The following is a 14,709-nucleotide window of genomic DNA, read 5'->3' on the forward strand; positions in this document are numbered from 1 at the left end:
CGGATGGCGTATTCTGAATTTTGCCCTCGCTCCCCCCGGACCCAACCGGCTTCTGGGTCTGAGCACATGAGACTGACCCGGCCAGACCAGCCAGGCATCCGGCTGCCGGACAAAACAAAGACACATGACCCATCCTCCTTCGCCTCCTCGCGTGTCTGCCAGTCCTCGTCGCCATCGTCGAGCGAGAGAGAGAGAGAGAGAGAGGCGGACAAGGCGAAGCGCAGCGATGGGGTTCATCTCGTTCGTCGGGCGGGTGCTCTTCGCCTCCCTCTTCCTCCTCTCCGCCTACCAAGAGTACATCACCCACTTCCTCCCCACCCTCACCCCCTCAGATCCCGTCTCGGCTCTTCTCGCTCGAACCAATTGAGCCCCGTTTCTTGTGCCACCAGTCTCCCTGCTTCTTCCTTCCTTCCCGATCTGGTCCTGCGGGTTCGGATTCGGGCTGGTAGGATCGAAAGTTTCCTGCTGCCGTAAGGTGAGGTGGTGAGATCCGGGCGGGGCGTTCTTGGATCTTGCCGCGGTAGATCCGAGGGTACAGTAATTGGATTTTGAACTAGCGGTGAATCGTGTGGATAGAGAAGGTAAGGGAAGTGGAGATGACTTGGATCGGATCAAATCAGATGCTGCGTGAATTTCAAGTGCACATGGATGCGTGTAGGCTTCACCGGCGCTCTGATAGTTCGCTGGAGCTGTTCGCAGTTCCCCTGATCCCCTCTGATTCCCACCAAATTCCTCTAGTGTACGCGTCAGTGTTATGCTGACTGCATTTGATGAGCTGGTATGCTTGGCAATTGGCTAGGCGCTAGCAGCGTGCTATTGGCCAACTGAGCCTGAGCTTTCACTCAATTATCGCTTTCCATGTCATTCGACTAGTATTGTGAGCATTTGCGCTACTAGTGGTGCATTGTGCCCTCGGCCCATTTCCATTTCTTACCACTCTTATAGTGCGGTGCGCCCCTGCGCCTTAGAGGTACAAAAATGATATGAGTTTCCATCACTGTAGAAGCAGTCTGCGTAACTGAAATTTGGTTCAGTGGAGAAGCAATCGTTTGGAGATAATTCTGGAGCTCAAATTGTATTGGCAAATGAATTAAGTTTGGTTGTGGTCATACATTGAATTTTACACAGTTCTGCTCTTCTTGATTGAGCCATTAAGCATCAACATCAACTGAACAAATCTGGCTTAGACTTTTCATGTTGATTTCATCTTTTTATCCTGGAGTTTGTATTATGTGACACATCAGTTTTCGTTCGATGAAGATGCACTCATAAACTAATCATGTATCTACTATCCCAGTGAAAGTAGTAGTCTACTAGTGTTGGTTGTTTCTGTCAATTCAGGTATTTGCATTACTGAATTCACAAGCACGTTAACTACAAACTGGAACAGCATTTGTAAAGTTTGAGAACAGTTCATTAATTACTAGTAGGCTGCTCATTTTCCAATATATTTGCCCTCCAAAATATCACTAGCGTTAATAAAGTTAGGGTGGTTAGACCTTTCTCCAACGTCCCCAGAATATTTTGGATCATCAAGGTGCACTTCCAATATTGATATTGACGATCACAACCCTTGGTTCTTCACCCGTGCTCTTGAACGCCATAGATACTTTTAGAACAATCTCTCTTTTGGTTGTTGCAAAATTCTTCTTGTTCTTCTTATGCTTAATTTCTTCTGTTGAGAACCTTGAAATAAATTTTCCGTCATATATGCAGGTTCATTGAATTTGGAGCTGATGGTGGACCAGCAGCAAAGACCTTGAAGCCAAAATTCAATCTCTTTGTCAAGCAAGTGTCCAAGCATACTGGATTGGTGGTGCCGCATATTGATGTAAGAATTTTGTTTTGATTTAACTGTCCTACTCCACCTTTTTATAATCATTTCGACCTGTCTTTTATTTTTACTTTGTTTATTTGCAGATGAAAACTGTCATTGCCGCTACCATGTTTCTTAAAGGCTTTGGTGGTCTTCTGTTTATCTTCAGCAGTTCATTTGGAGCATTCCTACTGGTGAGCAACTAATTACTGTTCTTCTGCAGGCTCCATGCCTCTTGTCTTATGTTAGGGGGGCTATATAGGTAATCAAAGAAAAAGGAGGCTTGCAGAGGCATACCGTCATGAGTAATTAAGTACCATCTAAATGCAAAGATTTGTTTGTGCCATTTATTCTATGTCATTTCAAAAGTGTCTATGTCATTTGGTGATTTCAACTTCATTGATGTTTTAGATTTTAGGGTTATAGTGTTATACATTAGCTTTTGCAAGATCCTGGTCTAGCATGGTCTTAGCATCTGGGAATGGAAGACTCAAACAGAATCTTCATGATAGACTTCAAAGATTCGTGACATATTGTCGCTATAGTTTATCCACTTGACAGGTCCACATGCAAAGGGTTTTAGAGGGGGTTTGACAAGTGATGCATGCTAGTACAACCTGTATTATATAATTCTTGAGTTATTTCTTAACGTTCCCTTAGAACAAAAAACCATGTTAAATATCTCAACTTCAGATTTCTGTATTGCAAGGAAACCATGATAGATTTTTTTCTAGTATCTTTTTTTACGAGAGAAATGATCAGATTCTTTTTTTCATTCTGATGGTAAAATGATCTTGTAAATTTATTCATTCTATTATAGCAACACAAAATTTTGAAGTTGCTCATCTGTGCAGCTTATTTACTTGGTGTTTATAACCCCTATCATGTACGACTTCTACAACTATGAAATGGAGACAACACAATTCGCCCAGCTTTTCTTCAAGTTCTTACAGGTTTGTTAGCCTGCTACTGTGCTATCTCACTTATGAAAGCTTTCATCTCGAACCATATCAATTGTTGTTATTGAGTGTTACAAGCCCTGTATTTATTCTCCTTTTTCAGAACTTGGCACTTTTCGGTGCACTGCTTTTCTTCTTGGGAATGAAGAACTCTATTCCAAGAAGGCGCTCCAAGGGAAGGACAACAAAGACCAAGACAAACTGAAGTCAGCAATTGTAGGAGGGAAAAAAATATGTCAAGCTCCTTTTGTTTGCATACTATACAACACTAGATGTCCCACTTTGCTCTTGACGTGCCCTTAGAATTGTGAATTGGGGACTTACAGAACTTAGTATGTAGGAAATTTAAGTTATCTTGCACAATTCTATTTTCAATATACCTGCGTTGTGGTTTTTAGGTCATTATCCATTTTGCTTCAGGAACTGCTTGTGTTGATGAAAGATTGAATGATTCGTCTGTGTGTGTGTGGCCCCATGTGTGCTCGCGGTGTGTGCTCTACTACCCAGCAGTCACCATATAATCGATAGCGACAATGGTTTGCTGGATCTAACAAAAATGGTTTGCTGAATTTGTTTTTGTTATTCTTCGTAAACATGTGGTGCAAACTACTCGGGGTTGAACAACAGAATAAATGAAGTGTAACAAAAACAAATTCATTGTACTCGGGGTCGCCACAGCATTTTTTGCCAAAAGTCTGGCGGACGATTCGGCTGCCACGAATTCGGCGCGCGCGGCGGTTCGGCACAGGCGTCGGCTGTGGTCACCTGCTAGTGAACTGGCGCCAAAAGTAGAAAAAGACGCGCCATGGACGAAGAGATCGCGCGAACACCACCCTCCCGTTCACTCAGTTCTTAATTCTCTACTGCCATCTTCTTTTGCCCTTCCACTTGCTTTTCTCCATCTCTCCCTTCTCTGCAGCAACTCCTCGATCCTAACTGAAAATTTCTTTCAATCCCCCATAAGTATTTGCTCCTCCATCCTAACTAATTGTGGTGTCTCATGGCGAGAGCCGGCATCACCGGCTGTGGATTTGGTGCAGACATGGACCAAGGGAGAGAACGACGGACGTCCCCATGAAGACAAAGGGAAGAAGAAGGCGAGTTTTTTTTTTTACATTTTTTAACTTAAAAAATTAAATAAATAGCTCCCGGATAAATTTTTTTACAGAAATAGACGCCTACCGCTCTTTCAAAGAGCTGCAACCTTTTCAGAGAGCTGTAAAGATACCACAGTAGCAAGTACAGGCTTTACCACCCTCTCAAAAGTCAGTTAGCCCTCTCAAAACACGGTTAGCCCTTGCAGCAAATGAGAGCAGGTAGGTTACTGTTCCCGAGGTGAACAGAACTCAACGCTCAATTCTATTGCTCCAAAAATCTTAAATTATTTTGTACATGTTTCATAATTCATGTGCAACTCATTTTAATTGGATTTACTTAAAAATAATGTGTATAATTTAAACTAAAATTCTCTAAAAACGAGTACTTTTATAACTTCTAGAAATTGTTAGGGCATCAAATAAATTCCCAAAAATCTAGAAAAATTTATTAATATTCTTCTTATATGATGGAATAATTTATAAAATTATTTTCAGCCCTAGGTTTTTATATGTTTGAATTCAAATAGAGTTAAAAGAAGACTATCACATGAAATTATAAAAATATATATAAATGGAGCATTACAAAGGAACTCACTTTTTCACCATATAACCTAAGACTGAAAATAATTTTAGAAATTATTCCATCATATAAAAAGAATATTAGTGAATTTTTCTAGATTTTTGAGAATTAATTTGATGTCCCTAACAATTTCTAGAAGTTATAAAACTACTTTTTTAGAGAATTTTAGTTTAAACTATACACATGACTTTTAAGTGAATCTAATTAAAATCGGTTGCACATAGATTATGAAATATGTACAAATTTTTTTAAAATTTTTGGACAATAAAAAACCACTATTTTAAACAGAGGAGGTGAGAAGAAAAACTTCGGCGCTGAGTACTGTTCACCGCGGGAACAGTACCTATCAGCTCAGTTGCTGCAAGGGCGAAGACATGTGCTTGCCACTGTGGTATTCTTATCGTTCTCTGAAAGGGTTGCAGTTCTGGTAGACGTCTATTTCTATAAATTTTTTTATTCGAGATCTATTTATTTAATTTTTTAAGTTAGAAAATGTAAAAATAAAAAAAAACTCGGAGAAGGCTTCGTTTCATCTTTTTTATTTGCACGGTGGGCTCCAGGAACTCAAAGGCATGCTGGGCTGGTTGTTTCGTGGGGTTGGGCCAGCCCAGCTGTTACTCCTTAGTATATTTCTTAAAGTGATAACTTTTTGTTAAGATGGAAGTGATATATACTTTGTATAATGACAAATGAGTATGCTGTTTGGAGGAAAAAAAAATAAGGACCTGGTGACACGTAGGAGGGAGCGGTAATCTCACCACTTCATAGATCGGTGTGATTGTATTCAAGTTTGGCTACAAACCAAACAATTACCAAACTTGTGGCAGATGTTGTGGTAGCAATCCAAACGATTGCCTCATTCAGTTGGCCACAATTTAAATTAGGCATGACAACCAACCAAAGCCACAAGTTTGGCATATGCCTAAGCTTACTCGTGGCAATACGAGACATCCAACCAAACATGCCTAGTCTATGCTGCCTCAGCATAACCATGGGCCCCATTGCCCAGAAAGATAGACAGAAGGTCAAAGAACCTAATTCAGTTTGTAAACAAGGCGAAAACACAAAAAACTAGTCGCCCTTGAGCGATGTGTGGCTCCTCCATGACATGGTCTTCAAATGCTTATCGTAGTATGTTCATTAAGCTTGATAAATTTTTAATGCTTTGAAAGCACTTTTCAAGAGAGAATCACCCTTTTGCGTGTGGAAGCATCCGGTTAGGTTTCGACTTGTAGCTGACCTCCTTTCAAGAACTTCCAGCAGCCGCGCCTGCCACTTCCTCCTGGACATGACGGGCACCCATCTCTTGAATCCGCGCACGTCTCCGTCGCAAGGTCTGATTTAACCCTGTTCTGCTGCTCACGTGGAGGCGCCTGCCACCTAAGCTGCCAACACAAAGTGTTTGAGCTTCACCTACAGGTGGGACCAGCTTGCAAGGTACTGACCAATTTGAGACCATCTGACATGGCTGGGGTCAAGCGCAACATAACACAAATGTCCAGCAAATCCTAGGTACATACACTCCACTATCCTACACCATGTATCACTCATAGAGACTCTGACACCTAAACACGTACTGATTTACCTTTCAAATTTAGTTAGTAAACATATGCAATAAGCTACATAAAAAGGCGATGCGGCTAATTCCTATTGCCTCGTTTTACCGCTGCGGATGAGACATTAAAAAAGATTCATGGAATCTTTCGGTATATAATGTTGTTGGGGCCGGACAGGAGATACGAGAGCAGTACCAAACCTATTCTTGGTGGAGCCATTTTTCACCTCCAATCAAGGAGTTGATACATAAAAGTGAAGGAAATTTATATGGCCTAATGTATACTCACTAAAATGGAGAACTTTGCATTTGCATTTGCATGCTTAGAGTGGTCAACTTTGGTCGTGCCGGATGATCAAGAGATGTTTTTCTCCAAAGAAAGAATCACAAATGTAGACTACTCTTATTTTCCTCAATGGACAAACTGTGGACTTAGAAAATAACAAATATTGTTTTTTAAACATGTGAAGGATAAATATTGTGAAACGGAGGGGGCATGCCAGAAAATTAGGATATGTTTTGTTAGGCACATCTAGGGTGAAAATAGGTCAAGTGTTGGAAATTATAAAATTTTCTTGAAAATCATACCTAGCAAACTGGGTGTCGGTTGCCAAATGGCAACAGGCCCTTGTCAGACTTCCTACAGTTCTCCTGATGTCGCAAAGTCATCTAAGTTGTTGGGTTGTCCTTTCGTTTATTGTATAATCGTGTCTAGTGCAGGGTTCAATTTATCGACGGTAACCGGTCGAAATTCGTAGTTACCGAGCTTACCGCTCCGGCCCGGTTTCAGAAACCAAACGGTAAACAAATTTGAATTCAAAAAATTCGAAACAATAAAAAAATTCAAAAAAATCAAACAAATTTTAAAAAAACTAGAGACAATTCTAAGACCTTTTGTGATTTGTTTTTCAAAAAAATGTTGTTTGCATCATATTCTATAGGGAGGAGGTTTGAAAGAAAATGGAAAAAGTTGAAGCGTGTGGCTCGGTCATTAACTCATGTTAAGGAAAAGCTTAGCATGGAAACATATATTTTTTTTCTTGTGTAGGACGTATCTTAAGAGGATCTTTAAAATTGATTTCACTTAATTTAGAGTTTTATTAATTCCTCCATGATTTTTACAAAATTCACAAGCATAAAGTGAATATGTTAAGAAACAGTACTGTAATTAACTTTTTCATGTCTACAATTATTTTTCCTACATAAATTATAGTATAAATAAACTAATAAAAGTGGATTCACTAATTTTGGAGGTATGATGGGTCAGTTATAAATTAATCTAGTCACAATATATTTACACAATCTTGTATGTTACAATAACTAATTCATGAGTTCATGTATTTTTAAAAGACATGGGATCATGTAAGAAGACTAAAAAAATTAGTTCCATGATTTTTGGATTAGCAAAGAGTAAACAATGCATTTAACTTGGTTTCACAAATACATTTTCTCACAGAAAATTTTCAACTTTTTATGAGTATAAATAATTTTATCATGTAGATCATGTTACAAGGAAAAAAAAATTTGTTTCACTTGATTTGATGCTTAGATGAATTAGTTATTGATTTTACAAGATTGAGCCATTTTTTGGGTTTTTTTTGTTGAATTTCACTGAAAATTGAGAAAATCGTTCGATAAATCAAGAAAACCAAGCGGTTAACGACAAAAACAAGCAGTTACCGATAATGAAGAAAATTCGAGAAAACCACTGGATAAATCAAGAAACCGAGCGGTTACCGATAAAACCGAGTGGTTATCGACAAAACCGAGTGGTTATCGTTCGGTCGATTCAGTCCGAATTCTCGCCGAATTTCAAATTTGATCGAGCAAATTTTGAGCGAATTCTTACCGAATTTCGAGTGGTTATCGCGGTTATTGTGATTTTTCGGTTACCGCCGGTGAACGGTTTTTAAGCTCCGAACGGTTTTGTAAACCCTGGTCTAGTGAAGTAGTTGCCACTTTGCCAGAGCCATATGGTTGCTGGTGTCCATGTATACTATAATAGCGACTGAGCGAGGGTATATGTACGAACGTTTTTTTTACTTGAGCTTTCTTTACAGGCGTGCAAGATCATGTGAGTTTAACCGCTTAGGAAAACACGGGAGGTAGGGAATAAACAATCCTAACCTCTCATATCAATTCACCGCTTGGAACAAATCGCACAGAAAGGTGCATGCCACGTGAGTGTGGGCGTTTGCGAAGCATTCGTAAGAAAAAAAATTCGTACGTATACCATTTCCCAAACTATAATTCTGTTTATCTTAATGGAAAATGGGCCATGCACGTCAACGGGAAAAAAACTTGCAATCAGTTCCATTGATGACAATGTAACAGAGCACAGCCTTCAATAATTTTTGGAGATAGATTTACATTTTTCATCGGTCCACGATTCTTAGAGCCTGATTTACCTCGACAGCCCACCTGAACGGCTACATTTCTGTCATGTCGTCCCAAGAGACCGCACGGCGAGTGGCAGCCTCACCAGGTGATCCAAGCTCCCGGTAAGAACAATCTCACCGAAGCTGAACGCCCCTGACGCATTGGTCACTCTGAGCTCGATCACCACCTCCTGCGTTCCACCGGGCGCCACCTCGAACCACCCTGGTCGAACGGTGACATCCACGCCTGCCGGCGGCAGCGCAGAGCAGAGGTACGTCTCGGTGTTGCTCCCCACGTTCGTCACCCTGCGCCGGACGAACAGGTAGCCCCGCAGGGCGGAGACGGTGACGGACGGTAGGTTGAGATCCGCCGGAAAAGCTAGCGGCGCCTGGCAAGCTGCTCCGGTGGCGGCACGGACGTCTTCAGGGCTGAGCTGAGGCAACGAACACAGGAAGCTGATGTAGTCGTCGGGCTCCGGTGCGATGACCAACCCGGGGTCGAGTGCGGCGGCGGGGTTGACGGACCCGGAGCCGCAGTCGAACGGCGTCGCGGGGTGCAACGAGCCGAGCTCGAAGCCCTCCGCCATGATCTGCCCCTCGCGGTCGTCATGCCTCCGCGCGGTGGTCGACAGCGCGGAGGCGATGGCCGACGGCCTCAATGACGGATGCCTCTGCTTGATGAGCGCCGCGACGCCGCCGACGTGTGGTGCGGCCATGCTGGTGCCTGAGATCATTGCGAAATGGTTGCCGGCGAGTATCGGCTCGTTTGTGCTTAGAGCGCTCCAGGCCGCCCATATCTGGTTGCCGGGGGCGAGGATGTCCGGCTTGAGCACGTCCGCTGGTGTCGACTCCGCGTTGGCGACGTCCGGTCCTCGGGACGAGTACCGCGCCACCACCGGTGCCGCGTCCGTGAACGTGGCGACTCTTCCTTCATTGATCGCCGCGGTCGCGCCGAACACGGTTGCGCTGCCCGCGTACACCGTGTGCTCCGCGTAGTACGACCATATCACCTGCCGCACAGGCCGCATTCAACACCGCACACAAGGAGGAATCGGCCGGTAATTCGGTGGTACTCATCGATCGATCACCTCGGCGTTGTCGACTCGGGGGACCATGACCCCCGGAACGCGGAAAGGCAGCGGCTGCGCGACGAAGTCTCCGTACTGCAGGTTGGCCAAAAGGACGAAGCCGGCGAACCCGAGAGCTTCGGCCACGTCGAGGATGGCAGTCACCGTCGATGTGCCGTTGTAGAACCCTTGCGAGAACGAGCAGACGACAATGCTGCCACGCAGCACGTCGGCACGCCAGCGAAGCGTCTCTGCGTCCTGGCATTCCTCCGCGCGTCCCATGGAGGCGGAGTCCGGCGCCGCGGCGTCCTTGGCCGCGACGAGCCTGTAATGGAGCGTTGGCGCTGCGAGAAATGATGGACGTAGGATATATGTACATAGCTTGATGGGAACAAGAACATTGCTGTGTAGCTAGTCTGCTAGTACTACCTGATAAGCCAAGTCCCGGAATGTGGCGACCATCGCCGAGGACCAGCCGCGCTGTGTAGCTCCAGCCAGTGGTGCCGGCGGCGACTGTCATGACCCACGGGCTGTAGGAGACGAGGGAGAACTCGGCTGGCCCTTGGTTGCCGGCGGCCTGAGCGACAAACACGCCGGCTTTACTCGCGGACAGCAGAGCAACTTCCAGCATGCTGAGGAACGTGACTTTGCTGGTGGGACGCGCATCTGGACCGACGGACAATACTAGCACGTCCACCTTGTCCTGTGTTGCCTACAAGAATCACACGATGACATTTACAAGTCAAAATTGTTCAATCCACCACGTGGATTCACGTCCTGAAATTGAGTCTAACGGGTGAATATTGCAGGATTTTAGCAATAGAAATGTTTCCTACAGATTTTTTTAAAAAAGTCCCGCATTGCAAACACGGCATAAATGTCTTCTTACTTGATCTATGGCAGAAATGAGATCAGCCATTGTTCCACCTGCAGGGTATACAGCTTTGTACACAGCTAACCTACAATAGACAGAACAGAACATGCACATTAGGAAACCGATTAGCATTTCAAACTAGTTCCGATGATTGATCGACTCATTCCTTGCAGTGATCTAAAGCAAGAGTGGGGTGTATTGCCTTGCACCCGGCGCCATGCCGCTGGCGTAGCCGTACATTGCTCCGCCGACGACCACTGGTACTCCTCGGTTCCCCGCCGCAATCGAAGCAACATGGCTGCAGAAGAGGCGATCTACAAACCTTTACTTTACTCATTAAAACCAAGATTTTAAGTGATTAATTTCTATGTTATTCTTATATATTTACTGTATTTCTCTGTTCTTATTTCTAAAAGCACCTAAACTTGATGCAACTAGCACAGAGCACCATGCAACACACCTGCCATGTCCTTCGGCGTCGAACGGCGACAGGTCGCGCGAGGCGTCGAGCGGAAGCACTGCCGCCGCGCCGGCGGCAAAGTACCTCGCTGTGACGATCTTGCCGTTGCACGAGCCAGGCGGGAACCTAGGCCCAACGCTGCAAGCGCCCCCGGCGAACGGCCACGCTCCACGCCGACGCTCGCAATCGTCGTTCGGCCGGTCGGCCCGCCACTGTGGTACGTACGCGAAGCTTGGGTGCGCGGGGTCGATGCCCGTGTCGACGACCCCGACCACCACCCCGTCCCCGTCGTCCCCTTCGCCGTCCCGGCGCCGCCACAAGCCTTCGGGCAGCCCGAGGAGCCGCGGCGTGTACGTGGTCATGATCCGTGTCCCCAGGTCCTCCTCGACCGCCGCCACCTCCGGCGCTGCACTCAGCCTCTCGGCCAGCAAGGCGGTCGTGTGGACAGCGAAGCCGTTGATGGCGTGGTGGAAGCTGTAGAGCTTGCGGCAGTAGAACGATTCGTTGCCGCCGCCGTCCATGGCGCGCCGGAGAACGCGATCGTGGAGCTGCGCCACACGCCTCTTCTGTGCCTGGTACCACGTCGCATTCCGATCAACTTCTCCTTTTCGTTGGAGAGCAGCGGCTAAGGTCTCGCCGTGCACCAGCACGAGGTAGATGGATGATTTCTCCTCGTGATCATCGTCAAGCTTCGCTCTAACCACCACCGCCGCGGCCGCCGATGCTAGCGTTGCTACAAAGAGCATGGGAATCAGGAAGCAGCGCTGACGAGACGACATTGCGATGGCCAGCAGTGAATGATATCAAACAAAATGTGCTGAGTTAGGTGCTTGCATCCATGCACGCTGTGCATCAAGAAGCTGCAAGCTTGTAAGCATGGAGAATAGATGAGGGGGGAATCGAGTTGAACAGAAAGGCATCTCGTCACATGATTAGCATTCGCAAGGAACCGACCATGAATTTACTACTCCATCTTTATGCATCAGTAACGGGCTTATTTTGCTCAAAGTGTAATTTGGTCGGTCAAGCAAATCCGGGAGAAAGGGAAACCCCTTATACAAGCTTGTACCATCTTACGGACGAAATGATTTTGAAATTCATGTTGCAGCGAAACCGTTTTCTACTAGTTGACCGAAACACTGGGGCTTAGCCGTTTCCACGCACTCCTATAAAAAATGCTGTTTACATGCAAAACTGGTAACGTATGGAGCCATGAACACAGAAGAAGAATACTCCATTCATCTCAAGTCTAGCTTCCCCATCTAAAAATAAGTTATGTATTTGCTAATACAGTGTGTAAGCAGCTTATTGTTCTATCCATATCGAACCAGTGAATTGACTTTGAGATTCGTCCTGGCGTTGGAACCTTGTCGCATCGCATGAGGCAGTAGTCCACGACTAGCTGGTGATCTTTCAGTTTGTGCCAATTGTGAGACTGTAATTCTGCGCGAGAAAGTGGTGACTCCTGCAGTTTTGCCGAGTAACTGCAAAACCATATGTTAATGCCCAATGTCAAACCATATGTTAATGCCCAACTCCTTGTACGCACTAGTTTATCTCTAAACAAGTTTCTTTTACAAGCTCAAGCTAACCAAATAATAACTTTGCCGAGGGGTTTTCCCTGACTATATATCCGTAATAATAACAGGTTATCCTCGTGACTCAGGAATCAAACAAAAAATGAGATACACATAATGTATATAGGTTCAGACCCTCGATTGGAGTAATACCGTCGGTGACACAGGAACCAGGGGTCCCCGAGTCCCGAGGCCGGATCAGTAGGTTGCCACGTGGCGCCCTCCCGCGGGGATCATCTCCCCGAGGTCCGAGAAGACTAAGTCCTGGGAGAGGGTGCTCGGGGCCGTGAACAGTGGTCCCCGAGTGCCCGAGTTCCCCGATGGCCCGAGAAGACCAAGTGCCGGGAAGAGAGTGCTCGGGGCTGTAAACAGTGGCCCCCGAGCACTCAAGTCCCCCGACGACCAGAAAGAGCCGAGTACCGGGAAGGGGGTGCTCGGAGCCGCGAGCAGCGGCCCCCAAGCACCCAAGTACCCCGAAGACCCAAAGGAAGTAAGTTCCGGGAGAGAGTGCTCGGGGTCGTGAGCAGTAGCCCCCGAGCACTCTGTTCCCCGAGGACCCGATCAGTCAGATTCTGGGAGAGAGTGCTCGGGGTCATGAACAGTGGCCCCCGAGCACTCGGTTCCCCGAGGACCAAGAGAGGGCATATCCGGGAGTACTCGGGGCTGTGAACAGTGACCCCCAAGCACTCGGTTCCCCGATGGCCTAAGAAGTCCTTCGCTAATGGCCCCCACAGGGGCCCATCGGTGAGGTGTCAGCTGGTGAAAGGCCCAATGCCGCATTTAAGAGGGCGCGTGGCCTGTCGCCTCCAACTGCTCCCACCACGCTCGGTGGGCCCTCCCCGCGGCGCCTGTTACAGAGCGACATCATGACGAGCAGACCGGACGGGGGTGCGTTTTCAACCCTCCCCGTCACTTCGCGCAGCAGCCCATGATGGTTGCTTTCCATTTATGGCACCTTGGAACTCGTGCCCTCCCTTTCTGGGCACGCTACCGCCGACGAGTATTTAAGGAGGAGCCGGTGGACACGGAAAGGGACTCGAATCAAGGTCTGGACAAGTTCAAGCACAAAAGCTAAGACCTCCGAAGAACAAGGAGCCCGAAGCTCTAGGATAGTCAAATATTCTTGTAAGCTGCAACATCTCTGAGAGACATTCTCAGTGCAGTTATAGCACACACATGAGTAGGGTATTATGCTCAGTGCGGCTCGAACCTGTCTAAAAAACCTCCCGAGTATTTACTGCATTCTGCATCCGATCCTTCCATTCCACCTGCCATCGCATTTACGCACATTTATTTCACCTGCAAACAGATTCAGAATCATCCCCCCGGCCGAATCTCAAAGGGAGTCCCTCCGGATCCCTGCTAGAGGAGTTCACCCTCCGACAAATACCCTACGTCATGTGTGGTTGATAATGTATCTGTATTCACTCGAGTATAGACAATGTGTCTAGATCTATTATAAGAAGTATATAAGATCTAAACTAGACTAATGACGAAGTCGCCGAATATCTCCTGTGGTCCTAATGTTTGCGTCGAGTTGCAAATGAGTTGTGTTCCTTCGAAAAAAGAGTCTCCCTTCAGGGGTCTGGGTCCCCGCCTTATATAGGGGTCTCGTTCTGTCTCTTATCTCGTTGTAGTCAATAGAAAATCCTTCATCTTGTCCACCAAGCAAGATCAGATAAATTTGGCTAGGATACTAGTTGCTCTCGAGTTAGGTAACCAAGCGAGACTTTTCTAGTACACGCCTTCTAGATCTCCATGAGTATCTGGTACTACAGATTTGGTTCCATAATATCCGGAGTTGTTAAGCATACACACGGCATACCTTATCCGTATATGGTATACTCTTTATACGTATGTGCCCCATAGTTAGATATTCGATAGTAGCCCCCTAACTCTGCTCGAGAGGAAGGGTTTATGCAAATTCTCACTCGAGTACCGCCAAGTCTAAGGCTGGTAGAGTAAAGTGGTCCAGACTTGCAGTGGAGAGAATCGAGTAAGAACGGATCCCATTCTGAGTATCGAGTGGAAACACAATTGGGTCTAGTGACCTGCTGTTAACCGCACTCAAAGCTCAAGAAAAGACTAAGAGCTCAATTAGTCGACACCTGATTCCGTGTAGAGTTAAAAAAAACCTTTCAAAATTTGAACCGATAGGAATAGGTGCATTTAATGCGTGCAGAGATTCGCACGATATCATCACTCCACCTTTTATGCTAATCGAGGCACCATAGAGACGAGAATGGTTACCGAAAGATAGTAAGTTTTGAGCTATTTACCTGTACTAGCTAGAACTGTAGGAATTATTCCTTTCTCTTATCACGGGCCTTCTCGCACAAGCCTCCA

The 14,709-nt window shown here is 46.0% G+C and overlaps 2 protein-coding genes across 2 annotated transcripts; one reads left to right on the plus strand and one right to left on the minus strand.

Moving 5' to 3' along the window:
• Positions 1 to 121: 121 nt before the first annotated feature.
• On the plus strand, positions 122 to 3,177 carry LOC133888960 (uncharacterized). Its single transcript, XM_062329376.1, has 5 exons — positions 122 to 294; positions 1,717 to 1,831; positions 1,921 to 2,010; positions 2,671 to 2,769; positions 2,879 to 3,177. Exons 1-5 carry the CDS (start codon positions 125 to 127, stop codon positions 2,978 to 2,980), a joined length of 576 nt encoding a protein of 191 aa, XP_062185360.1. The 5' UTR covers positions 122 to 124; the 3' UTR covers positions 2,981 to 3,177.
• A 5,195-nt stretch (positions 3,178 to 8,372) lies between these two features.
• LOC133888437 (subtilisin-like protease SBT2.4) lies at positions 8,373 to 11,565 on the minus strand. Its single transcript, XM_062328678.1, has 6 exons — positions 10,787 to 11,565; positions 10,529 to 10,624; positions 10,342 to 10,411; positions 9,882 to 10,164; positions 9,474 to 9,796; positions 8,373 to 9,395 (listed from the first exon to the last, which is right to left on the minus strand). The coding sequence occupies exons 1-6, from the start codon at positions 11,563 to 11,565 to the stop codon at positions 8,448 to 8,450; spliced, it is 2,499 nt and encodes an 832-aa protein (XP_062184662.1). The 3' UTR covers positions 8,373 to 8,447.
• Positions 11,566 to 14,709: the final 3,144 nt, after the last annotated feature.

The sequence above is a fragment of the Phragmites australis genome, chromosome 13, assembly GCF_958298935.1.
Source record: "Phragmites australis chromosome 13, lpPhrAust1.1, whole genome shotgun sequence".
Lineage (NCBI taxonomy): Eukaryota > Viridiplantae > Streptophyta > Magnoliopsida > Poales > Poaceae > Phragmites > Phragmites australis.

Bases quoted from the DNA above. Each gene is read 5' to 3' on its own strand.
- LOC133888960 (XM_062329376.1), top strand. From the start codon at position 125: ATGACCCATCCTCCTTCGCCTCCTCGCGTGTCTGCCAGTCCTCGTCGC. The intron at 295-1,716 runs GTACATCACCCA...TCATATATGCAG, and splicing joins CTCCTCTCCGCCTACCAAGA to GTTCATTGAATTTGGAGCTG. The intron at 1,832-1,920 runs GTAAGAATTTTG...GTTTATTTGCAG, and splicing joins TGGTGGTGCCGCATATTGAT to ATGAAAACTGTCATTGCCGC.
- LOC133888437 (XM_062328678.1), bottom strand. From the start codon at position 11,565: ATGTCGTCTCGTCAGCGCTGCTTCCTGATTCCCATGCTCTTTGTAGCA. The intron at 10,165-10,341 runs GTAAGAAGACAT...TGATTCTTGTAG, and splicing joins TCATTTCTGCCATAGATCAA to GCAACACAGGACAAGGTGGA. The intron at 9,396-9,473 runs GTGATCGATCGA...CCTGTGCGGCAG, and splicing joins CCCGAGTCGACAACGCCGAG to GTGATATGGTCGTACTACGC.